This window comes from Loxodonta africana, chromosome 8 (assembly GCF_030014295.1).
Source record: "Loxodonta africana isolate mLoxAfr1 chromosome 8, mLoxAfr1.hap2, whole genome shotgun sequence".
Classification (NCBI taxonomy): domain Eukaryota; kingdom Metazoa; phylum Chordata; class Mammalia; order Proboscidea; family Elephantidae; genus Loxodonta; species Loxodonta africana.
The window spans coordinates 64742481-64758616 of record NC_087349.1 but is presented as its reverse complement, the minus strand read 5'-3'; the positions used below and the strand labels follow the sequence as shown (position 1 = coordinate 64758616).

General features: G+C 35.5%; 1 protein-coding gene across 4 annotated transcripts in view; it reads right to left on the bottom strand.

The window, feature by feature from the left end:
• PPP1R9A (protein phosphatase 1 regulatory subunit 9A) overlaps positions 1 to 16136 on the bottom strand; it is a 357217-nt gene that overhangs the window by 140514 nt on the left and 200567 nt on the right. For all 4 annotated transcript variants that reach the window (XM_064289992.1, XM_023544405.2, XM_064289993.1 and 1 more), the window contains exon 3: positions 9719 to 9839. In XM_064289992.1, the coding sequence (XP_064146062.1) occupies positions 9719 to 9839 (121 nt within the window). The remainder of the gene's footprint in view (positions 1 to 9718; positions 9840 to 16136) is intronic.

Here is a 16136-nt window from a genome sequence, read left to right as displayed (position 1 = left end):
ACAGGACCCATACCTCACACCATGCACAAAAACTAACTCCAAGTGGATCAAAGACCTAAACATAAAGACTAAAACGATAAAAATCATGGAAGAAAAAATAGGATCTACCCTAGGAGCCCTAATACAGGGCATAAACAGAATACAAAACATTACCAAAAATGATGAAGAGAAACCAGATAACTGGGAGCTCCTAAAAATCAAACACCTATGCTCATCTAAAGACTTCACCAAAACAGTAAAAAGACCACCTACAGATTGGGAAAGAATATTCAGCTATGACATCTCAGACCAGCGCCTGATCTCTAAAATCTACGTGATTCTGTCAAAACTCAACCACAAAAAGACAAACAACCCAATCAAGAAGTGGGCAGAGGATATGAACACACATTTCACTAAGGAAGATATTCAGGCAGCCAACAGATACATGAGAAAATGCTCCCGATCATTAGCTATTAGAGAAATGCAAATTAAAACTACGATGAGATTCCATCTCACACCAACTAGACTGGCATTAATCCAAAAAACACAAAATAATAAATGTTGGAGAGGCTGCGGAGAGATTGGAACTCTCATACACTGCTGGTGGGATTGTAAAATGGTACAACCACTTTGGAAATCCATCTGGCGTTATCTTAAACAGTTAGAAATAGAACTCCCATACAACCCAGAAATCCCACTCCTCGGAATATACCCTAAAGAAACAAGAGCCTTCACACAAACAGATATATGCACACCCATGTTTATTGCCGCTCTGTTTACAATAGCAAAAAGCTGGAAGCAACCAAGATGTCCGTCAACAGATGAATGGGTAAATAAATTGTGGTATATTCACACAATGGAATACCAGGCATCGATAAAGAACAGTGACGAATCTCTGAAACATTTCATAACATGGAGGAATCTGGAAGGCATTATGCTGAGCAAAATGAGTCAGTTGCAAAAGGACAAATATTGTATAAGACCACTATTATAAGATCTTGAGAAATAGAAAAAACGGAGAAGAACACATACTTTTGTGGTTACAAAGAGGGGAGGGAGGGAGGGAGGGAGAGGGCTTTTTATTGATCAATCTGTAGGTAAGAACTGCTTTGGGTGAAGGGAAAGACAACACACAATACAAGGAAGGTCAGCCTAATTGGACTGGATTAAAAGCAGAGAGGTTTCCGGGATAAAATGAAAGCTTCAAAGGTCAGCGGAGCAGGGGCTGGGGTCTGGGGAACTTGGCTTGAGGGGACTTCTAAGTCAATGGGCAAAATAATTCTATTATGAAAACACTCTGCATCCCACTTTGAATTGTGGGCGCCTGGGGTCCTAAATGCCAACAAGCGGCCATCTAAGATACATCAATTGGTCTCAACCCACCTGGAGCAAAGGCAAAGGAAGAACACCAAGGTCACACGACAACTAAGAACCCAAGAGACAGAAAGGGCCACATGAACCAGAGACCTACATTATCCTGAGACCAGAAGAACTAGTTGGTGCCCGGCCACAATCGATGTCTGCCCTGCTAGGGAGCACAACAGACAACTCCTGAGGGAGCAGGAGACCAATGGGATACAGACCCCAAATTCTCATTAAAAGACCACACCTAATGGTATGATTGCGACTAGAGGAATCCCAGAGACAATGCTCCCCAGAACTTCTGATGGCACAGGACAGGAACCATCCCCGAAGACAAATCATCAGGCATGAAAAGGACTGGTCAGTGGGGGGGAGAGAGATGCTGACGAAGAGTGAGCTAATTAAATCAGGTGGACACGGGAGAGTGTGTTGGCAACTCTCGACTGGAGGGTGGAAGGGAAGATAGAGAGAGAGGGAAGATGGCAAAATTGGCACGAAACGAGAGACTGTAAGGGCTGACTCAATAGGGGGAGAGCAAGTGGGAGAAGGGAGTAAGATGTATGTAAACCTACATGTGACAGACCGATTGGAATGGTAAATGTTCACTTGAAGCTTAATAAAAATTAAAAAAAAAAAAAATATATAACAAAGAAAAAAAAGAAAACAACTGAGAAAAAAAAAAGGTTTCATTAAGGAACTGGACCCTAAATCCAGCCTTGAAGTAAAAGTAATAAAATGTTGAGAGAAAGATTATTCTGGATAGAGGTGAAGGGTATGAAGAGAAATGTGATATTAAAAAAAGAAACTAACCTCCCAACCAAAAAACAAACAAAAAAAACCAAAGTCACAGGACAGTTTCACTGGGGAATTCTACTAAACATTTATAGAAGTGTCACCAATCCTTCTTAAACGCTTCTTTACAAAAAAAAAAAAAAAAAACAAGGAGAAACACTTCTCGATTCATTCTACGAGGCTAGCATTACCCTTGAAACAAAAGCCAAATAAAGACACCACAAAAAAGCTACAGACCAATATCCCTTATGAATATAGATGCAAAAATCCTCGACAAAATACTAGCAACTGAATCCAAAGGATTATACACCGTGATCAAGTGGGATTTACCCCAGGAATGCAAGGTTCAACATTAGAAAATCAATGAATGTAATCAATCAGGTTAACAGAACAAAGAAAAAAGCCATATGATCAATTGATGAAGAAAAAATATTTGACAAAATCTAATACTCTTTCATGATAAAAACACTCAACAAACTAGGAATAGAAGGAGAATTCCACATTCTGATAAAGGGCATTTATGAAAAACTCATAGCTCACATCATACTCAGTAGAAAAACACATTTTCCCTTGAAATATGGAACAAAACAAGGATACCCGCTCTCACCACTACTATTCAACATTGTACTGGAAGTTCTAGCCAGAGCATTAGGGAAGAAAAAGAAATAAAAGTTATCCAAATTGGGAAGGGAAAATTAAAAGTATGCCTTTTCATGGATGACACGATCCTATATAAAAAACCCTAAAGAATCAACAAGAGAGTTACTAGAGTCAATAAGCAAATTCAGCAATGTAGCAGGGTACAAGGTCAACACACAAAAATCAGTTGGATTTCTATACACTTGCAATGAGCAATCTGAAAAGGAAATTAAGAAAACAATTCCATTTATAATAGTATCTAAAGAATAAATATCAAGGAATAAATTTAACCAGGGAGGCGGAAGACCTGTACACTGAAAACTTTGAGGTTTTGCTGAAAGAAATTAAAGGAAACCTAAGTTAATGGAAGGATATTCCATGCCCATGGATTGGAAGAGTTAATACTGTTGAAATGTCAATGCTACCCACCATGATCTACAGATGTAACACAATCCCTACCAAAATTCCAACAGCCTTCTTTGCAGAAACAGAAAAACCAATCCTCCCAATTTATATGAAAGTGAAAGATCCCCCAAATAGACAAGAAATTTTGAAAAAGAAGGGGAATGCATACTTCCCAATTTCAAAATGTAGTGTAAAACTAGAGTAATCGTAACTGGTGTAAGTATAGACATATATACCAATGCAGTAGAATTCAGAGTCCAGAATAAACCCAAATATCTATGGTCAATTGATTTTCAACAAAGGCTTCAATAAGTCCATTCAATGGAGAAACACTAGTCTCTTCAATAAATGGTGCTGAGACAGCTAGGCTTCCACATACGAGAAAATGAACCTGTATCCATACCTCACACCATATACAAAATTTAACTCAAAATTGATCAGAAACCTAAATACAAGAACTGAAACTTAAAATAAACATAGAGGTAATGCTTCAGGACCGACTTTTCAACAACGGATTCTTAGATATGACACCACAACTACCACCAACAAAAGACAAAACAGATGAATTGCATTTCATCAAAATCTAAAACTTTCGGGCATCGAAGAACTTGATCAACAAAGAGACAACCTTCAGAATGGGCTAAAATATTTGGAAATCATATCTGACAAGGGCTTAATACAGAGGATATATAAAGAACTCTTACAACTCAAAAACAAAAAGACAACTCAATCAAAAAATGAGCAAAAGACTTGAATAGATATTTACCAGAGAAGGTACACAAATGGTCAACAAGCACATGAAAAGATGCTCAATGACATTAGTCACTAGAAAATGCAAATCAAAACCACAATGAAGTATCATTTTCACACCCACTTTTTTTTTTTTTTTTAAGATAGCTCTAATCAGAAAAATGGAAAACGACAGTTGTTGGCAGGCATGTAAAGAAACTGGAACTTTGATTCTTTGTTGTTAAGATTGTAAAATGGTGTAGCCACTGTGGAAAACAGTTTGGCAGTTCCTCAAAAAGTTAAATAGAGAATTATCATATGGCCTAGCAATCTCAATCCTAGGTATCTACCCAAAAGTATAATTAAAGAACTGACACAAACACATACCTGAATAACAATGTTCACTGCAGCACTATTCACAATAACTAAAAGGTGAAAAAAAAACCAAATGTCTATCAACAGATTAATTGATAAAATGTGGTATATCCATACAATGAGATAGTACTCAGCCATACAGAAAAATGTTCTGATACATGCTATGATAGGAATGAACCTTAAGAACATGCTGAATGAAGTAAGTCAGACATAAAAGGACAAATATTGAATGACCCCACTTCTAGGAAATATCTAATTAGGCAAATGCATAAAAACCAAAGTTTATCAGTGGTGGGTAGAACAGGGAAAGAGAGAGTTATTGCTTAAGGGACACTGACTGAGTTTCTGTTTAGGCTAATGAAAAACTTTTGAAAATTGATAGTGGTGATGACTGTACAACATGGTGAATGTAATTATCGTCACTGAATTGTACACTTAAAAATGGCAGATTTTTTGTTGTATATATTTTACCACAATAATACAAATAATTTTAAGTAGACTGCTCTCTGCATCAGACCATCTCAGAATCCAAGGACTAAATATTTATAGAGAATCTAGATTTTTCAAAAATTTTCCAGAATAACAAAGGAAATAGCCTGTCTTTTCCTGGAAATAATATCTACCAAAGTGGAATTTATGAGAACGTAGCTGGCTGAGTTGGTAAAAGCCATCTAGTCCTGGCTAGTTCCTCCATAGTTTCTAAGCACTCTTCAGCTCCAGTCTGAAATTTCTTATATTCCCCAATTCTTAATCTAAAAACCAGAATCGACGGGAGTAAGGCTAATGAAAATATATAAGTTGGACTATTCTAGGGTTTGTTTAATATTACTGGATAGTTATTTATTGACTCTGATGTTTCTGGGAAAGGAAAAAAAAAAAAATAAAACTCTACCTCACAGGGCTTAAGAAAACAAAGCAACCAAAGATGAATTAAAACGGAGACCAGCTGCAGCAACATTAATGAACTTTGGTCAACAGAGTCTTCCCCCAAAATGTTAGATAGTGAAGTTTTAAATGCATGTGAAAATACATATCAAAGCAGTAATATATGAACTCTCTAGGGGGTGAACAAGCAAAATATGTGATTAGAAGAGTGACAAAAGTGTTTGCACGAAGAGGAAACCACTGACCAAGACATTATGACAGATGGACACAATTAAAACAGCAGCTTTAATTCAGAGTTCTCGGAAGGGTCCTGTGGAAGGGTGAGTTTGCTGCCGGGGTAAGCATTAAAACAGGACCCTATGTCTTTTTAAATGTTGGTCTGACCCAAAAGATAGTCAAAAACAATTATGATTTAAAAAGCATCACTTGAATGAAAATAAACTACGCAGCACCTTAATTTCACATCTGCCCTATCTTCCAATAAAACTGAAAAAGAAAAATAGCCAGAAACAAAGCAGATCCTCAGTGCATTTTTAATTTGCCTGTTGAACAAAGCACGGTCAATGTCTTCTGTCAGTTATTACCCACGTGACTTAATCTACTATCAGCATTTGAATTGTGTTATTATGAAACTTATTTTAACTTTACGCAGTCAAAAAAGTCGGCTGAAGAAATCATTAGTGTGTGAAAGTGCCCTTTGTGCAATCGTAAAATTTACAGCAGCAACAAATAATAGCTAATATATGGAATATTATTTTACCAAAACTTTAGAGCTAAAACAGAAGGTGGAAATGGCTATCATGTCATTCAGCTAAACAATAAATTTCCCCACAAGAGGTGAGTTGCACTAAAAAATAAAAAAGACGGTAAAAATGTTAGACTTAAGTAAATGTGTGAAAAATGATTAAAGCTCAAGTATTCACTCATTCAACAAATATTTACTGAGCATCCTACGTTTAAGGCATCATACGAGAAAGCAGAGACATAAAAATCTTGACAAAAGGAAATTTTAAATGTGAAACATAATATTGAAGTGTCAGGAAGAGTCAAAACTGTACTAGATAACTCAGGAGATTAATACTCAGAGCAAATTTTAAAACGCACCCTTACTGTGGTGAGAGGTTTAGAAGGGGGTAAAAACAATCACATCAAAAAGGCTTTGTATGTGGTGGCGGGGCAGGTACAGGACGGGGAGAAAAGAAGCTTTTGTATATGTTAGTTTATCTAACAGTCTTTGCTGTATACACAGAGCCCTGGTGGTGCAGTAGTTAAGAGCTCAGCTGTCAACCAGAAGTTCAGCAGTATGAATCCACCAGCTGCTCCTTGGAAACCCTATGGGGCAGTTCTACTCTGTCCTAGGGTTACTGCATCAGAATTGACTTGATGGCAATGGGTTTTTTTTATTTGTTATGTACATTATGCAATTTCTGTAATGTCCTTAAGCCACATAATATGTACAAGACATTGTTACATATAAGGCATTTTATTATGTTATATAATATGTATAAGACATTACTATGTTTGCTTTTATAAATGCTCTTAAACCACAGATGCACAAGTCATTTGTAATGTGACTTAAAAGCAGACAATCTCCAAATTTAAAAACAGGAGTATGTGAAGCATGTGAGGTATGTGGTAAACAACCTCTCTGAATTGGCTTGACTCATACCTGATATGATAAATGTAATATACAGTTATATCTCTGTAAGATGATCTTGAGACATTAGGAATGTTGTAAACAGCCCCTTAATCTCTAAAAGATACAACATTAGGCAAATGTCAGAGGTTGAAGAAAAGATGCAACACACTAAACCTGGCATCATCTAACTCTTATCCTGTGAAGCCAAGGTTATAAAATTGTATATAAGCAATGGACTTCTGTGTCTTCCTTAAGAGAAGATAGAGGCAAGAGATCCTTCTGTAGACTAATCATAATTGTTATGATTCTCCAGTCCTAAGTGAACATCTCATGGTCTCACGATGACTATCTTGCAATAAACTAAAGCAGCCACACATGACAAACTTCAGCATTTCTTTATTCATGTTCAAAATTAAATCCTAAGGGCAGTCCTTAAAGGAAGTGTGACAAACCTGAGATACATTGAAATAGTTTTCTTATATAAGAAGTGCTATTAAGAAACTGAAGTGACTAGAGGTCTAAAGAAAGTTACTTGCCCAAGGTCACATGGTGATAGCTTTTTTTAGTTGTAGGTTAAAAAATAAATGCAAATTTTTATGATTCTGTGCCTATTTTGTATAACTTTTTATAGCTTTCAATAAGAGCCTTCCTATAATTAAGTGCCATGTTTTACTCAATTTTAAACTTATTCCTATTTGGTTCAAGAATAGTTTCATATACCAACATTACTGTGTAAAATTTCTTACTTACATGAGTTTATTTAATGCTTACAACAATCCTGCAATGTCAATAAAAAAAAAAAAAAAAAACTAAGTAATTTGTTCAATATGCCACAACTGGCAAGGGGTAGGTATGGAATTAGATTCTTGGTCCACTTGATCCCAAAGACTGCTCATTCCTCTACATCACATTAGCTTTATTAATATAGTCACTGAGGTATTTATTAAACACAAATTATAACAAGAGCAGATTTATTACACTAGGTAAACATTCATTTAAAAAAAAACTGTGGAAATGTAAACTAGGACTGATAAAGTTCTCATATAGGTGTAAATACTGGAACTAAACAGGTGGAAAAATCAGGAAATAGGTTAATAAAAAACAAACCTGATTTTTAAAATGAGTTCTGAGTTTAGAACAAACAGGAATCGGTTAAATGGTGAATATAAAATTTTCTTTCTGTTTTAAGTTAATTTGTATTTTGCTTTGCCTTTGTGGTTGATTTACTTATTTTTACTTAATTAGACAATAATTTAAATTGTTTGGATACTAACTATAAGGACTATATAACTATAAAAATTATTTCCTATCATTTAGGATGACTTAAATTTTTCATGAAACTTCAAAGATAAATGAGATAGATTTTACAAATTTTAGCTCACTTGGAAGACAGGTGTTAAATTAATAATGAGAAGTATTTACTACGCCTATTACGTAATTCATTGACAGGGCAAAGGGGTTATTTCTTAACTATTTTGAAATGGATTGACATTTAATAAATTACTTTCAAACACAAAATATTCATAATCCACTTTCTTTAAGTATGATACACATGCAGTTAGTTGAACATCCACTCAAAAGATTCATTTCAAATGTTGTCTATGAAAAGCATATATAAATCCATCCATGCTCTATAGGGTTGCTATGGGTCGGAATCAATAGACAATGTTTTTGGTTTTTTTGGTAACAGGAGTTCAAATAAGGCTGTTGACTAAAATATGGCCCCTGACCTCATGGAAAAGAGATGATACTGAAGACGTGCCTTTCTATCTAAAGAAATGAATTTATTTCTCCTTAGGAAATATCCTTGGTATATATCAACACGTGTTTTTAAGATTACAAAAGAAATAGTGCTACTATAGATCTCACCAGGGGTTCACAAATTATTTTCAATGTACTGTATAATTTCCTGAGAAGATGGTTAAGTGATATACACTTATAAATTGGAAAAAAAAATCAAAGCCAGTTATTCAGTGTTCCTAAAAAATAAGATAGTATTTCTTTGAATTTGGCATTCATATTTTTGGGTTTACTTTTATTTCTATTGCCAACCTTTTGCTTCAGCCACAACCTGAAATCTTTATATTAAAGATAAACATACCTTGAGATTATGAAAGCTATGACCTAAAACAATAATTATTTTATGGCCTGGTGTACCTCAGAATTATCCACGGTGGCTGTTTAAGTTCAGGCTGCCACACCCCACTCCTAGATATTTTAATTCCCCAGGTTTACATTGTTCTCAAGAACCTGTTTTCATATAGAATGCATTTTGAGAAACACTGACCTACTTACTGAATTACCATCAATGCGGAATTAACCAAAAAAACACATACAAACAAAAATCCATTGCCATCGAGTCAATTCTGACTTATAGCAACCCTACAGGACAGAGTAGAACTGCCCCTTAGGGTTTCCAAGGAGTGGCTGGTGGATTTGAATTGCTGACCTTTTGGTTAGCAGCTGAGCTCTTAACCACAATGTAGAATTAGCGTTCCTATTTTCCATACTACCTCTGTCATTTTTAAAAGATCCAGAACTATTGTTTTCGTATTTCTGATATACAACTATACAGTGATCTCCCTAGGTACACGTTCTTCAACTATATACACTCATGCTTCTACTCACTTCCCACTAGATGGATGAATGAATGGATAGGTACAAAGGTAGACAGATACAGATAAACTGATCCATCCATCCATCTGTCCATCCATCCGCTCATTTATCTAATACATACTAAAACAAGCAAGCATTCTGCCTGTGAATCATAAAGTCATTCAAGGGCTTTAACGTTTTTACACCCAAGACACACTCTTAAATTCTATTCTAAAAAATTAAAAGCAAGCTACTATTGAAGGAAATTTCCAGGAAAGGTTCCTAAATTTCAATTATTAACAACAGTAATTAGCTTACCTGCCATCCCGCTGAGCAGCACCACCTTCTGTTACTGTCTTGACAAATATTCCCAGTTTTTCAAGTCCAGCATCTGCCCCAACACCCATTCCAATAATACTTATACCAAGTCCATCCTCATCTATAAAAAAAGACAAAAAAGCAACAAGCTAGGTTTTACAATAGCTCATATTTAACTAGTGAGGCCTATTTGCTGCTTCTGATTTTTTTTTTTTCTTCTTCTTCTTTACGAACTGGCCATACGACATACTTGCCTTGGCAGAATTTTCTTCTGTTCTGTGGAACAGGGATATCAAACAAGACTCCAAAAAAGGCATTGTTAGCAATTCACTGTGATTCCAAAAAAAGGTAATAATTTGGCTACTGAATAATAAATCTTCCTTAAAACACTGACTCTCTAAATAATCCTAGGAATTATTTTAGCCATAAGCACACACACACACAATTTTAAATAAATAACATATTTAAAATTTCCTCTTTCTTCAAGTGGTCTGCGTTTCTTTTTTTCCACTTGTTCTATACTTGCTAATAAAATGATGTGCTTCTTTGGGTACTTTCCTTAAGGCTACTATACCAAGATGTATACTTATCTACAGCTAAAAGGAATCCTGGTGGTGAAATACTTCAGCGCTAGGCTGCTAACCAAAAAGCTGGCAGTTTTAACTTACCCAGAGGCTCCACGGGAAAAAAGACCTGGTGATCTGTTCCCATAAAGACTACAGCCTAGAAAACCCTACCGGGGCAGTTCTATTCTGTCACATGGGGTCGTTATGAGTCAAAAATAGATTCCATGACAGCTAACACCACCACCACCACAATATATGCATGTACATATTTATGGAGGGCTTGTTTTTACTTCCTATTTGCTTTACACAAATATTATACATACTTCTCTGCAACTTCCCTAATTCATTACCTCATGGATATCAACTTAGCTCTAAATCATTTTTAATGACTGCATAGTATTTCATGGGGAGATGGTAGCATAACTTACCCATTTCTCTACTAAAAGACACTCAGTTTCCATTTTATTGGCCCTGTGAACAATACTGACAAACATGTTTTTTTGTTCACTTATAAATCATGTGTTCATTTATCCATATTTCTATTTGTTCATCCCATAAATATATATTTCAACACCAATGAAATAAAAGACAGATTCCACATCTTTGGTTATCACTCAATGTTATATTCTGATAGTCTCAGTCTTTGCAATCATGGTTTCTAACTGCAAAAAAAAAAAAAAACAGACACTAACTTATTAACAGTGATGATTTATTACTGGAAAACCAGCCCATGTTCTCACTAGAATGCTTCAGATGCTTAAACAATTTTTAAGCTCTAATCGCTACTACAGAAAGGGCTCATCTCCTTGGTTATCACCTTTTATAAAATTCTGCTTTAAGTATTTTTTTTCTCATGGGCATCTAGTGCAATGTTTATTTAGTATTTCGTGTGTGTGTGTGTGTGTGTGTGTGTGTGTTTAGGTGAAAGTTTGTAGACCAAATTAGTTTTTCATTAAATAGTTAATACAAAAATTGTTTCGTGACATTGGTTACCAACCCCATGATGTGTCAACACTCTCCCCTTCTCCACCCTGGGCTCCCTGCTTCCATTTGCCCAGTTTTCCTGTCCCTTCCTGTCTTCTCATCTTTGTTTTGGGGCTGGTGTGCCCATTAGTCTCATATACCTGATTGAACTATAAAGCACACTCCTCACGTGTGTTATTGTTTTGTCTAAACTTTTGTCTGCTTTAAGTATTTCCAAGTACAATTCTCGATCCTACATTTTCATTCTATGTACGTTTAAAAAGATATCCTTTTGCAAAAGTTTTATTTTTTTGCTCAACTGTGTGTTAAAGCAATCTTTATAAAGAGAGTTTTCCCAAGATGACTTTTGGGATGGGAATTCCAGCTGAAGGCATTTCCACATTGATTTTCAGCATAGGTTATTTCTCCAAAGTGAAAACTTTCACGTTGACTAATCTATGAGCAATCACTGAAGACTCTTCTTCATTCATTACATTTAGAATGTTTCATACATGTGATTTCTCGTATTCCATTCACATTGTTCTCTGGCTTAAATAATGTTCAGCAAAAGGCTTTCTCTTCCTGAAGATCTTCCTACATTCAGCATATTTTTAGAGTTTCTCCCCAGTATGAGTTTTCTTGTGCAAATCAAAGCTAAATGTATGAGTGAATGCTCTTACAAATTGGTAACATGTATAGGGGTTCTTTTCTCCCACATGAATTCACGTGTCTATATAGAAAGGCTTGTTCTATGACTGAATTTTCACTCATATTCATCACATTCATAGGGTTTCTCTTGAGTGTGAATTTGTTCACGTTGATGAAGTGACAAATGCTGGCTGCAAGCCTTCGCACAGTGTTTACATCCATAAAGGATTCCCCTCCCCATGTTTGTTCTTATGCTGTTTAAAAGAAGACAGATCACCATTGGCTCTTCTACACTGGATGATGACAGGGTTTCTCTTCTGTATAAAAATCTCTGGTGTGTATGAATTTTAGATCTCTGGCTGAATTCCTGCCCACATTCATTATATTTATAGGGTTTCTCTTGAATATGAATTATCATATATCCAGCCAATGTTGAGCTGCAAGTGAAACTTTCCCATACTCATTACACTCAAATGTGAGATTTCTGTACTGTTGTGACATTAAATGGTTTCTTTCTCAAAATACCATGCATGAAAATTACTTCTTACTTTTTAAGCCCACTTTCCCTGCCTGAACTCAATCTTTGGTGAAAGTCTCTTCCTTCCTTTCATAGCTCTTCTCCTTGCTCTAACTAGGAAATTACTAGTATTTAAAGAACTGAAAACCTGGTTGTGGGAAAGCTATATTAACTTGAGCTATCCTCAATCCCAGTACAAAATACCTAGAAGGGCAGGGTGGAGATTGGAGGGCAGTACAAGGAAGAGCACAGTTAACCCATGAAGACCAGATGACTAGTATTTTTTAACATCACAACTCTGTACAGCTTTCCCTGAGATGGGTCAAGCACGAGTGAAGTCCAGAGCCACATGCTCAAAGGCCACTGATTCCTGTGGCTGTACTGTCAAGAACCGAGCAGCCACCCTGCATTTCTCTGTTTAATGTCCTAGAGAAAGGCAGAAAGCCAAGTAGGCAAAGCAGGACAGGAAGAGATGGAAGAGACAGCAAGGTTGGTTACTATTAAAGATGCTATCACCACACACTGGGGCACAAAGCTTGTTTTCTCTCTGAAGAAAGAAATCTATGTTGATTTAACATTCTCCTTATTAGTTTTTTTTTTTTTTTTTTTACTAGTGACATATGAGCCTCTTTTCATATGAGCATGGGTCACTGAATTTCCTCTTCAGCATACTGTCAAATTTTATACTGACTTTTACCTCTTCTTTTTTTCCCAATAATTTGTAAGGGTTCTTAATATAGTATAGATACTAAGTACTTGCCATCTATAATGCAAAATTTCCTCCATGTTTATCACCCATGACTTACCCACTGATTTTGTTTTATATCATTGCCTTTAATTTTATTTTAATTTTGGTGATTAAATTGGTTCATCTTTTATAATGTCTGGGTTTCCCATCTTATTAACGTTTCTCTTCCCATGGGCCTAGATGATAGATGTAGCCTGTAAATTTTCTCCAAATGCTTTTATTTTATTTTTAATACTTAATTATTTAATCCATATAGAGTTATTTTCATATATGATGTAATAAAGGTATCCAATTTTATTTTGATACCCTAAAAAATCAAACCCATTGCCACCGAGTCAATTCCAAGTCACAGAGACCCTATATGACAGAGTAGAACTGCCTCATAGGGTTTCCAAGGAGCTGCTGGTGGATTTGAACTGCCAATCTTTTGGTTAGCAGCCGAGCTCTTAACCACCATGCCACCAGGGCCCTTTCTTCCAGAAAGATGCTCAATTACACAAGAACAATTTATACAGCACTCACCTATAAATTGAAATGTCATTTATGTGTCATACAGTAAATTCTCATGCATACTAAGATCTTTCACTGGATTTTCTATTTTGCTCTAATGATCAAATGCTATATCGATACACTTTGTTTTAATCAACGAGGCTTTACAAATATGTTTAGATATTTGATAAATTAAGTTCTTTCATATCCTCTTTCACACTTACGTATGTATTTTTCCATATAAAAGTGAATATTATTTTACCCAATTCCCTCCTCTAACCCAACTTTGTTGACAGTTGTATTTGGAACTGTACTAAATTTATGTATTAATTTATAGAGGGAATTTTCTTTCCATTTACTTAGATCTCATATCTTTCAGAAAGGTTTTATACTTTTCTAAAGATAATTTCTATGTTTTTCTTAGAAATGAATTTAACAAGTATTTTGTTATTTTGTGCTATTATAAATGAATGATTTTTCCCATACTTATTTCTAGGTTCTCACTGTGAATATGAAGAAAAACTACTGGTTTTATTAAATGTATTTTGGACCCAATCTCCTTGACAAATTAGCTTATCAATTCTGAGATTTTTAAATTAGAATGAAATTAGTTTTCTAGGTATACAATATCATCAGCAAAAAGAGATACTTCCATCATTTATTTTCTGTTGTTTACACTGATTATTTCCTTTTTGGTCCTTTAGAGCTCCTTTGAGATCCTTTGAATCTCTAATGTAACATTGAATAATAATAGTGATAAAGAAAAGTCCAAATTAGACTCCTAGTTTTAAAGGAAATGTTTTTTAGAGTTCCCTTAGTTTAAAAACAGAATTTTCTGCTTGTATTTTAATCAATAATTGGTATAATATTTAGGTATTTTCTTTTATGTATTAACTTATTCAAAGTTTTTACCTGAAATGGCTGAATTTCATGAAAACCCTGAGCATATTACCCTAGGTTTTTTCCTTTCAATTTCATGTGGATAAACTTCCTAATAATGAGCCATCTTGTATCCATAAACTAATATCCTATTTGTACAAAATATATTCTTTTCAAACATTTCTATATCTGATATGGTACTGTGGTTTCAGCAGTACATCAACAGGGAACTGCCAGAAATTCAAGATGGATTCATAAGAGGACATAAAACAAGAGATATCATTGCTAATGTCAGACAGATCTTGGCTGAAAGCTAAGAATACCAGAAAGATGTTTACCTGTGTTTCTTTTACTACACAAAGGCATATGATTGTGTGGATCATAACAAATTATGGATAACATTGTGAATAACGGAAATTCCAGAACATTTGCTTGTGCTCACAAGGAACCCGTACAAAGACCAAGAGGCAGTCATTCAAACACAACGAGGGGATACTGCATGGTTTAAAATCAGAAAAGGTGTGTGCCAGGGTTGTATCTTTTCACCAAACTTACTCAGTCTGTATGCTTAGCAAATAATCTGAGAAGCTGGACTATAAGAAGAATGCAGCATGAGGACTGGGGGAAGACTCATTAACAACCTGTGATACGCAGATGACACAACCTTGCTTGCTGAAAGTGAAGAGGACTTTACGCACTCACTGACGAAGATCAAAAACTACAGCCTACAATATGGATTACATGTCAACAAAATGAAAACAAAAATCCTCACAGTTGGACCAATAAGCAACATCATGATAAATGGAGAAAATATTGAAGTTGTCAAGGATTTCATTTTACTTGGATCTACATTCAACCCCCATAGAAGCAGTAGTCAAGAAACCAAATGAGGTATTGTATTGGGCAAATCTGCTGCAAAAGACCTCTTTAAAGTGTTGAAGAGCAAAGATGTCACCTCAAGGACTAAGGTGTGCCTGACCCAAGCCCTCGTATTTTAAATCACCTCATATGCATGCAAAAGCTGGACAATGAATAAGGAAGACCAAAGACTTGGTGTACTTGAATTATTATTTTGGTGAAGAATATTGAATATACCATGAACAGCACAAGCCTGAACAAATCTGTCCTGGAAGAAGTACAACCAGAATGCTCCTTAGACTCAAGGATGGCAAGACTTCATCTCACATAAACTTTGGACATGTTATTAGGAGGGACCAGTCCCTGGAGAAGGACATCATGCTTGGTAAAGTCGAGGGTCGTTGAAAAAGAGAAAGACCCTCAATGAGATGGATTGACACAGGGGCTGCAATAATGAGCTCAGACACAGCAATGATCTGGCAGTGTGTCCTTCTGTTGTACACAGAGTCAGTACCAAAATGACAGCACCTAACAACAACAACGTATCTGATATTTTATTCCAGTTTTAAAACATATACTCATAATGGAGGTTGTACTATAGTATCTTTTTTGCACCACAACAGTTTTCAGTGTGAACTGCTACATTGTTTCCATATATGAATTGAAGAACTTTACAAAATAATCTAAACAACATTGGGTTTACACGTTCTTTAGCGGGACCATAGAATCATCTGGTTCTAGGGCCTTTTT